This window comes from Apus apus, chromosome 15 (genome assembly GCF_020740795.1).
Source record: "Apus apus isolate bApuApu2 chromosome 15, bApuApu2.pri.cur, whole genome shotgun sequence".
Classification (NCBI taxonomy): domain Eukaryota; kingdom Metazoa; phylum Chordata; class Aves; order Apodiformes; family Apodidae; genus Apus; species Apus apus.
The window spans coordinates 8,140,637-8,155,193 of record NC_067296.1 but is presented as its reverse complement, the minus strand read 5'-3'; the positions used below and the strand labels follow the sequence as shown (position 1 = coordinate 8,155,193).

General features: G+C 42.4%; 1 protein-coding gene across 2 annotated transcripts in view; it reads left to right on the top strand.

Annotated features, from left to right (window-relative positions):
* The window catches only part of NFATC2 (nuclear factor of activated T cells 2), a 92,887-nt gene extending 78,633 nt beyond the window's left edge, over positions 1 to 14,254 (top strand). Inside the window, exons 10-11 of one of the 2 annotated variants that reach the window (XM_051632804.1) lie at positions 9,596 to 9,683; positions 13,838 to 13,896. In XM_051632804.1, the coding sequence (XP_051488764.1) occupies positions 9,596 to 9,639 (44 nt within the window). In that variant the 3' untranslated portion in view covers positions 9,640 to 9,683; positions 13,838 to 13,896. Of the gene's footprint in view, positions 1 to 9,595; positions 9,684 to 13,837 lie in introns of both variants that reach the window. The other variant, XM_051632805.1, reaches the window with a different exon arrangement.
* Positions 14,255 to 14,557: the final 303 nt, after the last annotated feature.

Here is a 14,557-nt window from a genome sequence, read left to right as displayed (position 1 = left end):
GGGGGTATCGTGGCCAAGAGAGGGAACAAGCAACTGAAACAGGCATGGGAGAAGCATGCTTGGAAGGAAAGGGTGTTGGGGTAAAAGCTTTACCCTCATTCCTGGATAAGCTGCTCTGATGCTGAATCATGGTCTTTTTCCAGATAATATAGATTATACTCATGACAACATGGGATTTTAAAAAACAAACTATAAAAAAGTAGAAAACCTGAAAGTGGATAGCACTGCCATAGTGTTTTGGAAGTTTATCAATTTACAGTGTGTTTATTATGCTGCAGTTCAAGGTTTAAGCATTGCCATGCTTTCAGATGAAGCCAGAGTTGGGGTCAGGATGCTGTTGGCTGCAACTAAAATATTTTCATTGCCACGTCAGTTGATACAGTTACTTATGTGTGTATTTCCTGATGACCACACTCTCATCTGGTGTGGTTGCGATGGCATCAAGCAGTGTTCGATGAGAGTGATGAGAAGGCTGCCCCTGGGACCCAAGGGGAGCCTCCGGGTGCTCTCAGGAGAGGAGGTGCTAGCCAGGACACGGTCTTTCATGTGTAGTTGCTTTAAGCAGACTCGCTGCTTACCAAGGGTTTTGCAGCTGGAGCATCAGCCACACTTGAACCACATGAGGAAAACAAAACCCAGCAGATTTCCAAAATACTAACAGCTGGATGCAGATGACATTTCTGAATCCAGAAAAAAAAAAAAAAAAAGAAGCCCAAACCAAACCAGCCACTCTTGTGTTGCTTTCTGACCCCATCCTCATGCTGCCCCATGCAGCAGCAGGCTCAGGCTGAGCAACTTGCACAAGTGGGTGAAGCAGAAATGCAACTAGGGGATGTTTTTGGGACACCTAGCACAGGTGATGAGAAGGGGGAGAGTGCTCACTGGAGATGGTTGCCATCGTGAATCATAAAAATTGCCTCTGTCTTTTACAGTCAAAAGGCTGTAGCCCTCTCTATCCTGATCATCCTTCAGATCTCAGCCGGGGTCAGCAGTGACCAAACCATCTCTGGATATGCTGCTGGCAGTCAGTATTAATGGTGGTGGTTTCCAGCCCAAATATAAAATGTGCTATTATTTTTAGTGTTGGTACAAACATATTGAGGGGACCCCTGGAGAGGAAAGCCCCCTGGAGAGGAAAACCTGTGGCATGGCTGGGACAGGGTGTGCTCCCACCTCACCCTCCATGCAGGGATGTTTGCTGCTGGCTTTGCTGTGAGACAGGACTCTTCCAAGATCACTGTCAACACAAATTAGGGGAGTTTTCAGTTCTGCAATGCTCCTTCTGCCCTCTCCCAGCACTCACTGTACCATAAGCCTGCTTTGAAGTTGCTATAGCTTAACCATCCAATTAAACTTGAGCACATTTTAACTTTTTGGCTGAAAATGCGGAAGACCCAGCCTCTTGGATAGTTTATCTTTTCCCACCAGTAAGTTACTCTCATTTTTTATGTCTCTTGATGTGGCATTTTCATAGTACCTGGAATATTCCCACCCCTTCACCAGGCACCTGCTTGTTCTCCTGCTGCTGGGTTCAGTGATGCCACGGCCAGCAAGTACTTCCAGTGTGGTCTGAAGCACCAAGGCTCACTGCCAGAATGTCCTGCAGGTGCTGAGGAACATAGCAAGAGCCAGAGCTGCTGGGACAGGCTCTGCACCATTTGCTACAGCCAAGTCTCTGAGCTTCATGAGTTACAGGGGAGCAGAGGTTAGGATGGACAACTGTCCTGTGGATTCAGCTGGGTTTCTATTCATTGTGGTTGCTCTGCTCTCCTTCCCCTCCATGTTGAGCCTGGGACAAAGCACAGTAGCTGGTGGCAGTGGGCCATCTGAGCTGTTCCCATGTCCTAGAGAAGAGATTATGGCAGAACTCTGCAGTGCCACTCTGTAGTGGAGATGGTGGTGAAGTCACTCATGGTGCTGTACAGACACACTGTGAGCCTTCTTCATGATGCTGCTGCAAAGAAATATGCAAGGAGTCAGCATTACCTCCCCTCCTGTGAGTCAGCTCTTACTAGAACAAAAGTCTTCCCATCTCTACTTGGCATCCCAAAGAACAACCCCTAGTTCCTAATGTAATTCATCCTCTGTTGGTGTTCCCCAACACTTGTTCCATCTCATCTGTCAGATAAATGTTTGGTATAGATTCTGAGGGCTGCTGCGTATTTGTCTCAGTGTATTTGATTCTTTTTAAAGTGGCAAGATGTCTAATCCACAGTGATTTAGTTGAGAGCTACCAAAATACCTTTAAAAATCTGGCCTTATGTGGAGGTACCCGGTGGCTTCATACAGTTTCATTACATTGTGTGTGTTAGCTGGGGCATTTCATTCATGTTGGCAGTCACTGTCCTTCCAAGACTGCTCAGAAAGACTTATGGTGATCTTGGCCTTCAACTTTGCCACTACTGTGCCTTCCAGCTGTCTGTGGCTACTTGGGACTGCAGGACAAACAGTATTGCCATTCAGCCTGTGTTCCTAGCCGAGGGCTCAGCCTGCCAATTGCTTCTGAATGTGTTCTGTAGTCAGATGAGATCATATCAAATGTACGCAAGTTTTATCTTTATTTTAGGCAAGAGGGTGTTTTATCACAATGTGGTTCCAAAGCCTTTGTTATTTGGTTGGAATTTACCCAGGAAGTGCAGCAATGGGTGGTTAAATGCAAAGTAATAGGTTCAGTATGAGCTACAAATGCAGAGCTGGTGAGCTGGCTGTGCAAACTCACGTATGGAGAGTGTTGTCATACAGCTGATGAGAACTTGGGAGTGAGTGGGATGTTCTTGCTAGGTACTTGGAGCATGCCCCTGAGATCCTGCAATAAGAAGAGTATTTTGCCTTCTCCCGCTCTCAGACCTCACAGTTGGAAAATTTGGGATGGGTCATCATTAATTCCCAGGAAGAATTCCCTGGGGCAGTCTCTTTGGGTGGTTGTTCCTACATCTTGATCTGGAATTGGTATGGGAGGTCTGCAAATAATTGAGGGCTAATTTCTGAACAAATGTAGGTTATTGCTATTGTGGTGAGGTTGGGAATTGCCCAACCTCAATAGAGCTGGCTGCTCTTCAGCTAAAGACAGTTACCTGAACAGCTATTGGACATCAAGGAGCTTAGTTGTATTTCTGGTAATTTATATCTCCCCTTTTCATACTGAGAAGAAAAGTTTTCTTGTTTGTGCCACTGACTGAGATTGAAAGTTTGAAGCCTTTGGAAGATGCATGTACCCTTTTCTTATTCTCTTAAGCTATCTGTTGTCAGATGTTCCTGGTCTTCTTGAGGTGAAATGCAAAGTCAGTTACAGTTTCTGCTCCCCATAGTCTTTTGCATTAATTTTTCTAGTTATAGGTGTCTTTTATAATTAGCTTGCTGTCTCTGTTCATAATAGTATTTGATTTATACATATTCTCCATAGTATTATGTAGTATTTTTATTATTACATTATTTTCTGTTAGAAACCCTTCTGTCGCAGATGCTGTGTTGACTCCAAAGGAAAGAAAAAAAAGCAGTTTCTGCCTCAAAGGAGTTATAGTCGAAGTGTAGAATAAAAGCAAACAGATGGATGTGGGCAGACACACAGTATCTTGTATGTGGCACCTCCTTGACATGGTTATATATGAATTGCAACACTCTGTCAATAACCACTTAAATATTTAATGGTCTGGAGTCTTTCCAGCTAACTTGGGACTTGTAACTGTAGACCCAAAGTCAGGCACCCAGCTCTTCTGGACTGGGATTGCTAAGACCCCCCAGACCTCTCTAGTGGTGCCCATCCCTTTCCATCACCTGCAGAGGCAGGTCCTGATACCCAGGGCTCCAAAACAGCTCTCAGCATTCTGTGCCTTATGCAAAGGGGGGAAGAATCTGGCCCCAAACATTAATTTGCTGAAGGATGTAGAGTCACGAGAGAAAAATAATCTGTGTGCAGAAATGATTTCATGTGTTCCTGTTCTCAGTGTTTTTTCACTATGAACACTGTGCCTACTGCCCAGAATCCTCTTTAAAGTAAGGGACATAAGAAACATATGCCGCCCTTGGGCTTGCTGTTCCAAAGTTTGTGGAAGCAGAGTAATTGCAAACAGAAGGTTATTTGCATGCCTGCCTGTTCCAGAGGGGAGTTTGGTGTGTCTGGCAAAATTATTCCTAGGCTACTCGTGCATCTTCCCTGTTACCTTGGGACAGTGATTTTCTGCTGGCTGTTTTTGCATGAGAACCAGGCTCAAAATCCAGTTCAGACATGTTTGGAGGGAAACCCAGTTTGCTGGAGAGGCCTGAATTCTGCAAGAATCCACAAGCCCTTCAACGGGGATGCATGCAAAGTTGAGGCACAGCAGAAGATAATATGCCAGAGAATTAGAGCCAGTAAATAGTTTTGTGGATTAATAGACATAAGCGCTAGTGCTCAAGGGAAGAAAAAAGATTACAGTATTGACTGTTCATCCCCTGTAAAACTGCCTAAAGGGGAGGGTAGTATGGTTTGTTTCCCCTTAAATATTTGTTAAATGGTTTGTTTCCCCTCAATTCAATATTTGTTCTGGTAGTTTCTTTGTGACAGAAATGAAAAAACCAGCGTTGCCTTCTCGTTACTTTCAGCTAATAGTGAACACTGTTCTTTGGTTCCTACCCCCCAATTATTTCCTTTAAAAAAATCGCTTTCTCCCATCCATTCTCTTTTCTCTCTCTGTTTTTGAAACACTTCTCTGAATGACTCACATTGCCTCTTAGTAAACAGGTTGAGTCTAGGAGAGTGCTGAAACTGCAAAGTGACATGTGAATAAATAGTGCTATCGCTTGTGTGCTTTTCCTGCCAGCAGTTACTATTTTAGAGGCATTGTGGTATTTATTACCAATTTCATTACCTTTTAAACCATGAGGTGCAAGCTACTGTAGGAAAAAAATCAACATCAACCTCCTTTGGTTTTGCCGTTTTTAATCTAAAAGAAATCCATCTCAGTACCAATGGCACTGCTTCTCTCAGCAGTTGTGCAGCAAATTCATAAGGTCCAAACCACTCACACAAAAATAGATATGAGCACAGTTCACCCTTGTGCTTTGCAGCAGCTGCAGCTGCTGCAGAGTTAGATCAAGAGTTAGGAGTAAAAAAAGTGAAGATTCTTGCCTCATGTCTCTTAAGCTGCAGCCCATCAGCCTAATACTTCTGTATCTGTTTAGCCAACTAATGTGGTGTACAGAAATTAACTCCATACCCTTCTGGTATATATTTTTGTATATTTATTTATTATATGAGTATTCTATTTTACTTGGTCTCATTGCATATTAACTGAAACTAAATACAAACTTCATCTTTTCTCAGTAACTTGCAAACTATCAACTAGAGAGAGCCAACTGCATGACTCAAACACGTGTCCCTTCCCTTACAATTTCAGCCAAAACTATCTGGCATCAGTGTGCTGCAGAATGAAAGTCATATCTAAATATATGTGAGCAGAGAGAAAGCCAGTTAAAAAAAGACTTTGTTATGGAAAGCTACTACCAACCAAATCCACGGTGGCCTGGAGTTCCTCATCACGCCCAGGCTGATCTAGTTTTCCCGTTCCAAGGTACACTTCCCAAAGTGGCTGCTGACACTCACAGAAGAACTGCACAAAGCTATTGCATCTTGTTGCAGTCCCTTTATGCCTTCTGTGGGATGACTAAACAGACTTACAGGGTTTATCTAATAAACAAACAGGTTATTTATCATAGTCTTAGCAAACTTAATAATACAAGAGTTTTTGCCTCATAGTCACATAGTTCCCAGCAGTGTCAGCCTTAATATTCAGAGCCAGCCTTTTTCCAAGTAATCTGAGAATGAGCTTGGCAGTGCCTGGCACTGGGTGCCACCCTGAACACCATCTCTAGGATTCAATTTCATTATGTGCAGCACTGTGGACCAGGCAGAAAAAGGGTTCTGAGAATAAGATTGAAAGAAACACCCCAGTTTGATGGTGTGTCTTTCCCCTTGTACTCATGCAGTGACTTAGATGCAAATCCTCTAAATTAAGGGGTTTTACATCAGCTTAACTGACCCTGTAGATGAGCTCCAAGGGCTCTGCACAGTGATATGCTGGAGCCTAAAGGGCAGGAGGGAAAGGGCATGATGTGGTGCCTGAAGGTACACTTTCCAGATTGCCAGCTGATACAGATTCATCCTCCAGTCAGTGCATGGGCAGGGTTTGCACCTCTCTTAGAACCTGCTGATAAAAAATTGACCACTAAGTACTGAAATCCATCAAGCAATCAGGAAATCACACTCTGGAGCAAAAAATTGCTCTTTCTCTTGCTGTTCCAGTCAACAAGCCAGGATGAAAAAGCTCATGCGTGTGTGCATGTGTGTCCTGCAAATACTACATAACCCCAGTTTCCTGGTTCATGGAGAAGCTGCCTAAAAAACTTAACTCATTGATTTCCAGTAGATTCAAACAGGGATCAAATGGATTAAATAGCTGAAAGCACCACAAATGGCACCTGCTCAGCCTTAGAATTCCACTGTTCAGCTCACTTTTGGGCAACATTTGGCATGTTTCTCCAGGAGAGTATGTCATTTGTAAGCAGTATAATTTTCCCATATATTGTTTGCACTTCAGATTTCAAGCCTCTTGCTACATAGTCTCAATAAACTGGTCTTCCAGGGAATTAAACAACCAGTTAACACCCAGTTCTTTTCTTAACTGATTAACTGTGTGAAAGTCCTCTGGCCATGGAAGTGTAATGATTTTTTACTAATCACTTACAGGTTCAGGTGCAACTTATTACTGATTTACAAGGTTGTAAGCATTTGTGTAAAAAGCTGAAGTGAAGCGTGGCAGAGTAAGACAGGCACCCAACAGCTCTGTGCACAGCACAGGGGGAGCAGCACCCGTTTCATATTAGCTCCACTGCTGCAAACTGCTGTTTCCCTTCCCTTGTAACTGGTCACTTAGCTTTGTATCTCTGAGGAGAACTTGGCTGGAGGGAACTGCAGAGAGGATTATGCATGAATAACCAAAAGCAAAGGGTCACTTTTCTGAAAGAAATTATTCAGTCTACCAGCTGTCTGGGGACACCAGTCTCAGACTGCCCATGCAGTCAGTGGAGGGAGTATCTGTGCAGCTTCTCACAGATGGTCTCCCAGGACACAAGGCATCCCCAGCTCTGAGGGGTGCTCCTCAGTCTTCTGACTTAAGATGCTACACAGCAAAGTGAGAACACTTGCCAGTGCTGTCTGTTACCTGTGTTGGGTCAATTTCCAATTAGAAGTGCCTAGGTCCTAACTTTTAGAGGGACTGAGCACTCCAGTGTTGACTAACATAGGTTAAAAGTTTTAGGTTTGTAACTTAAATTTTTGCCTATTAGGATTTTTAGAGCTCAGTACCTCAAGCCTTTTGTAGTTTGAGATCTAAACTACCTGAGCACTTGAAAACATCCCTGTAGGAGCTTTTGAAAATTTTTTCTCTCTACTACAGCCACACGCTTTGTGTAGACTCATTCTGTGCAGGTCATCATCATTTCAGGCTTCTTTCTGTTAGCTAGGCATGTATTATTCAAGTTCCCTGTTTGTGACCTTCACAGTATTTCTGCATTTTTCAGACAAAGCAAACCTGAAATAAATCTGGTCCTTCAGGGATTCTTTGGAATTGGCCAGGGCCATAAGGCAAATATGATGATACAGCAGAGGTCCAAGTTCTGGAGTCCCACTATCCAATCTTTTGCTCTAACCACTGGTCACAAATTTTCCTGGCAGTTTCAGCAGTTGGTTTGCAGTGGCAGGCTGTTGATCTTTTCTGGAAGCCCACTGACAGTACTGAAAGTACTTAGAAAGTCCTTGCAATTTCTAGGGCAGTGTCACAGGCATATCTGTGTTTTGATGTTGATAGTTTTGATGTATAGTGTGTTTAGGACACTGATTTTTATTTTTTTTTTAGCAGAAATGCTGTCTTCATTTTCTGCTCTTTTCTTACAGGCCCGCACAGCTTCCTGTTAAAGATTTTGGGTAGGATAGTACCAGAGATACTGATTGTTTTAATTTTGCACTCTAAAACTATATTGAAATATATGGGATGGATATTTCAATGTTATGAGTGAAATTCAGATCCTGTGAATCACAAGGAGTTTAGATATTGACTTCAGTTGGGACAGGCTTCAGCCAAAAATATGCATTTTATTTAGATTCTGTTTTTCATCAGATATCTATATTATGATGTTAAATTAATGGAAAGATGCCCATGGGTTTTGAGTCTACTGAAACTATCATAGCAAAAATGTGTCATGGGACTTTAATTGCCACCTAGTTGGACAACAGTAATTTCTTCCAAGAGTATTTTTAATTAATGGAGATGACCTGATTGCTGTTGGGCTGGATGGTGCTGAAGAGGTTTATAGGTTACATAGATTACAAACAAGACAAGGAAGAAAAGTTGCAGGGTGAATCTACTGGCATTATTTCAATAAGGAGTACAACATTTTTTGACATGTAATTCAAGTAAAACTTTACAGCTAAGAACCTCTTAGTTGTTATATGTCCTCAGTTTCCAGAAAAAAAAAGCCTTTCATTGCTGTTGATTTTTAAAACAGCCTCCCGGGCCCTGCCCTCCTTCCCCCCTGGTATTTTTCCCCAACACAGTTTGTTGAGTTTGGGCTCCTTGTGCCTGATACACCTAAGTTTGTATTTACAAGTCAGTTGCTCTGCTTGCATCTGCACAAGCTGATTTTCCAGGATGCAGAATATAAAATAGGCTGTGTACAGAGTGGTAGGTTCTAGTCTATGATACGTGGCTGCACAATCTTAGGGAGCCAAGTAAAATATTTCTTTTCTATATATAGTCACCCGAAATCCAGCAGCAAAGACACTTCTGAATCTTGCACTCAAAACTAACTTCGTTTTTAAGCAGCACTTTTTCCTCCTTAATATTGCACTTAAAAAAAAATTTCCATAGTTTTGCAGAAGTGCTAAATTCTTCCTTGATTAATTCAACAGAATCTTACAAAGATCAGACAGAAAAAAATTAACACAGACTTTTAAATATTGCCATATATATATATATATATAAAAATCACCTTATTTGTGTTTGAAGCAAAGACTGTAACTCTCATAATTTCTTTGTGCACATCTGTCCTGCTCTTTACAATTAAGGCAAAGTCTAACTTTTATGCAGCCACCGTGGTTAGGTCTCTTTATTTAAAAATAACTTTTGATCTGGCATAAAAAGTGTCATGTTTTATTTGGGCCAATAGGATGATCATATAACTGAATTCTGCAAAAGGCAATGACCAATCTGGCTAGACTCAAAAGACACATGGACCTCCTGTGCCTCTGAAGTCTCAGATCAAATAATCAGCATTTTACATATGTTTTGTGATAAATTTAGGAGTGTAATTTTTGGCGTACTTATTTTTATATACTAGTAGAGAAAATAAGGGGGAAAATGTAAAATCTAGTGCTGGATCTGAGCAAACAGAAAGGTCAGCGGTAAAGTTCTGCCTTATGTATGTATATGCTGAAATGTCCTTTTAATAAATGAAACCACAAAATGAAAGAGTAGATGAAAACTGTAACATTTGGCCTTGCAATATAGGTCAAAAGTTACTTTTTTTTTTTCTCAAAAATGGTTTTGCAAATCTTTTTCAGAGCTGATAGATACACACCTTAGCTGGATACAAAACATTATATGAAAAAGAATGACTGTGATCTTTGATCCAAGCAATCAAAAAGAAAGGTAATTGGTATTTTTCTGCCTTTTCTCCAGCTGTGTGTTTCTCTTAACCTTTATTTATTTATTTTTTCAATTAAAAAGTCATGCCCCTTTTTATTTGGCTTAGAGGGTTAAAAAACTTATTTTCTTCCCCACTTGGGTACCAAAAAGCTGTCCTGAAGTAGCTGGGGCCTGGTGGGCAGGGAAGGAGAGATGGGGTTGTGCATGCTGGGCTAAAGCATCCTCTGGTTCCCAGGGAGCAGCTAGAACCACGTTAGGTTCAGGATTCAGCTTTCCTCCCCAGGCCCTGTTATGCCATCAGTTCCCTCCTTGTGTGGCTTGTGTTGGCTTTGCATGTAAAATGTCTCTTGGCTGTGTCAGCAGAGCAGACGTGGGACGTGCAGGGAGCAGCCCCTGCAGCTGAGCTTTGCCTCTTCTGGGGAGACCCTCAGGCTTGCAGGGTCCCCAAAGGGCACAAGGCCCCTGCCACTGGTGTGGTGATGGGGCAGTGTCAGCTTCAGAGGTGTTATCCAGACACATACATGGAATAGAGCTACTTAAGTTGTATTTCTGATGCCTGTGTGAGTGTGTGTGCACGAGTGTGTGTGCGTGCAGCCATTACATGGAGCCTGCCTCATTGCCAGCTAGCACTGGAGGCTGTTTGCTGTCTCTGGACTACTTGTTGAAGGTTGGTATTTAATACAACCCATTATCATCCTTCAAGGGAATACACTCCAGGTTTCTATCTGAGAGGATGAGAATTAAGAGTCTTATATGTGACGAAGCCTGAGAGGCTGACTCAAACCCATCAAGCTGAGTCATGAGAAGAACACAGACATTCTCCCATTATTTCAGCCAGCCTCGTGCATTCAGCTGCATTGGAGATTTCCAAGCACCAGGGCTGTTGTAATACTTGTACAACAGCAGGTATCTAACAGAGGATATGCTGAAGGGATTCAGGCCTAGCTAGGCATTTCCTTGGTCTGCATGGCTGATGTCAGCTGTAATTTCAATATTTTTTTTATTATTATTTAATCTTTTATTGCCTCATGACCCCAATTAATCAGTTCTCTCTCATTAAGTGGATCAATATCAGAGTGCTCCAGAGCTGCCATTTGCCAGGAACTTAAATAACAATATTTTATTTATTAATCACATCATCTCCATTTCCTCCTTGGCTAAAAATGAGCCAATAATGAGAACTGATACTTGAGATACAGTTTAACCATGCTACCAAAAACCAGATAGCTGGGAGTTCAGAATAGCAAGCTCAGCACATGATCTCAGCTTCCTCTGCAGTTTAGATCTGTCTCAGCTTGCTCATTCTGCCCAACTTGCTATTGAAACCCAAGTCACTTAGATTACACCTGTATCTGGATCCACATGCCTCCAAATCTAGAGCAGATCACCAAAGATGCATGATCTCACTAGACTCAGTCTGGAAGTGCCTCCAAGCTGGGAGAGAGATACTTGCCTTTGGATTCATACATATTCATTAGATTTAGGGGCTTTGGTTGCAGAGTAGAGCTTTTTGTGCTGGGACAATCTTTGACTTACACATCCTTCCCTTAGAGCTTTCAGACCAGTGCTGCCCAGCCTAAGCTGACCTAAATCCCCATGCCACATGAATTTAGGTGAAATTTAGGGTGACTACTGATACCACGAAGCTCTCTTGTTACTCAGATGCTTACAACCAAAATCCCATTTGCTGCCTGGGACAGCTCGCACAGAGCGAGCCCGACTGCACCCCAGCACAGCCCCACAGCCTGTCTGTGGGGTTGATGCTTCATGCTGCTGCCCTGCAACCGTGCAGCTCTTTGCAGACTGTGATCCCCCTAGAACCTCAGACCACAAAACCCACTGCTGACCTCCAGTGCAGCACGCAGGAGGGAAAGTGAAGTCTGCAGGCTGAGTAAGTCCTTTACCACACTGTCCAGCTGGCCAGGTGCAGGCGAGCAGAGGTCCTCAAAAGACTAGAGGTTTAATAGACTCCATTTAATTATCTGCTCACTTTTCACTTGATCTTTAACCCTTCCTAGACAAAGATGACTGTTGGTTCTGATATTTCCACAAGTGGTGCTTTATTAAATGAAACGAAACTCATACGTGGTATTTTTGTTACGGTGGCTGCTCTAACGAACGTGTGGATAAGTAAACCAGCCCTGCAGTCTCAGCCCACTTGTTTTTAGAAAGGAAATGACCCTGTAAGAGTGGGTGCCCACTTCTTTTACCTCACTGCTATTTTTAGCGGAGGCTTTGAAAAATTTCCATTGAAGACCTGCTCCTCTCATTTCCTGGGTAGAGCAAACAGGAAACTCTTAACTGAGCTCAAGAAGGGTTTTTTGCCTGCATGTGGACCAACCTCACCTCCCACTGGTTGTTTGCTTGCACTGCAGAGCAGCAACTCACCAAATACTCCACGTATGAGCTTTATTTATGAGAAGTCACCCAAAAGGCTGGTAGAAGCCAGCAGGTGACAGTTGGGCAGGAGGAGAGGAGTTGTCAGCCATGTTTTTTTTCCTTCTCCAAGAGGCACTAGTCTGGTTGAAATCAGGCATTTGCTGGCTGGAATTAGAAAGAGCTAAACTCTGGGCTGTTAACAGTGAGGTTTTTGAGCACAGAGGAATGGAGACTGCTTTGTGTGGAACAGGCTGTGGGGTCCCTTCAGGAGAATTTACTGAATCACAGAATGCCAGGTGGGAAGGGACCTCAGGAATCATCTGGCCAAACCTTTCTAATGTACCTGAATATGCAGAGGGCTGCTCCCTGCTCCTCCTGTCAAGTGCCTGTGCCATGCTCTGTGCAGGTAGTCCTTGAGAATACACTAGAGCCCACCACAGCAGATATCCACACAGTAATAAGATGGAGCGTTGTGTAAAACACAGATTTTACTTTCTCAGAGGTAAATTCTATAGCATATAGAGTGAAGGGAGCTTTCAAACTACTAGTCATAGCTCCTAAAAATTAATGTGTTCCCCTTCCCAGCATCAAGAAGAGATAGGGCACAATTTTATTTTTTTTTAATTGTTGGGAATTGATGAAATACTATGTTAATTACAATTTTTCATAAACTTTGTTAGAAATGGGCCTAAGTATGGGAGAGTCTTATAGCTGCATACCTGTGGATTAACCAGTCTTGGTTGAGGGTCTTCTCTGTTTTGAATTAGTCCTTGTCTTAGCCCTTAAATATAAATGGGGAGAAATAATTTAGATCTGGGTTCTGAAACCTTAGAAAATTGGGTCTTTTGGTTTTAAGGCACATAAGTTAATGTAGATAAACAGTTACAAAACCATGTATCCCCTTGGTGCATACAGTGCCAAGGAGCTGCATGTGAAATGGAGCCCCAAAACCGGCAGTTTTGCACCAAAATGTTCATGTTTTAGGTCTCTCTTAATGAAAGTGCAGCCCAGAGAAAGAGTTGTTATTCTAGAAGGTATCAAAGGCCAGTGAGTGTGAAAGGTAGACAGGAGAGAATGGCTTTTGTATATAACATGTAATATTTGTGTAGATTTTTAAAAACAGAGAACGAAGTTATTCAGTGTCTTCTCTTGAGCTTTGTTAAGCCTGTCCCAGCCTCATGGAAGTTTGCTTATGCTAAAATATACAAACAAACCATATAAAAAATGCAAATAGTCTACAGTGAAATTAAAAAAACCCAACCCACCCAAACAGAAACAACACAACAAAGCACAAAGCAACCATAACTTTTTCACCTGATTTGCAATTTCTATGTGTCCAGCGCTGTCCACTACATTTCTGCCAAATCTGGCCTTTCTCTTTTCAAAATATTCTTATTTCAGCCTAGTGGAAATGCTCAAATGCTGACAGATTATTGTTATTTTTAACCCCGGTAAAGGAATGTCTGTGAAAGAGGGAAAGTGTTGTGTACATAAGGGATGTAGCATGTACTGGACATGGGGTACAACTTGTAGGTTGTGTTTTCATGGTGCTTTAAGCATGCTGAGCACAGTGTCAATCCCCCTCTCTCCACTTCTACCCCGTTGCCTTTCAAATATGTGTAGTCTGGGAAATGAGGCTTAAAGTTTTAAATGTTAATAAAATTATGTAATGAATACACAGGGCACATTTTGAGCTTAACAGCAAACTGCCCAAGAATTGCTTTTACTGCTTGTGATTTTCAACGTGTTCTAGCATTTCTTCTCCTTTTATTTCACAGTTAATGAAATAATCAGGAAGGAATTCTCTGGACTCCCTGCCAGAAACCAGACATAGAAGAAAAGATTTGTGAGACAACTTTTACCGAATCCTTCCATAACTGACCTCTTAGATCCTTCCAATGCCCCTGCATCCTCCTGCTTCCTTAACTGTCCATCTCAAGGCACCAATTCAATGCAAGGAACAATGTATTGGCATCAAGCTGACAGCCTTGACTAAGCAACTCGCCACCTCTTTCTGTAAACATGGAGCAGGACACCCTTCCTTTCGTCCCAAGATCGTATTGTTCTCATGTAACAGAGCATCTGTCTGAGGAAACTCTTCAAGCCTGCTGCAAAGTATCTGTCTGTGTATCGATCTATCTTAGCGAGAAGTGAGATGTCACTCCTGACCATCGCACAAAGCCAGGGAGGTTAAATATTAGTGCTTATTTGGGTGGGGTGGGAAATGGGGGAAGAAAGAGTAATATATTCCCTAAAAGATGAATGACATTTTGCAGTTCACTAACAATGACTTGCCCCCCAGGTCTCAAAGCCCTTTTGAGAAATTTTATTGTTGCAGGAACTGAGGCAACCCAAGCTTGCTCAGCCTCTATCTGACCTGGGATTAAAAAGCCGGTTTTTTCTGACTCTGAGCACTGTGATCAGTAGTTCAAACAGTAGATGTCAGCTGAATCCAGACTGGATAGGAATTTGAAGAAGAAGGATGCTCACAGAGAAGC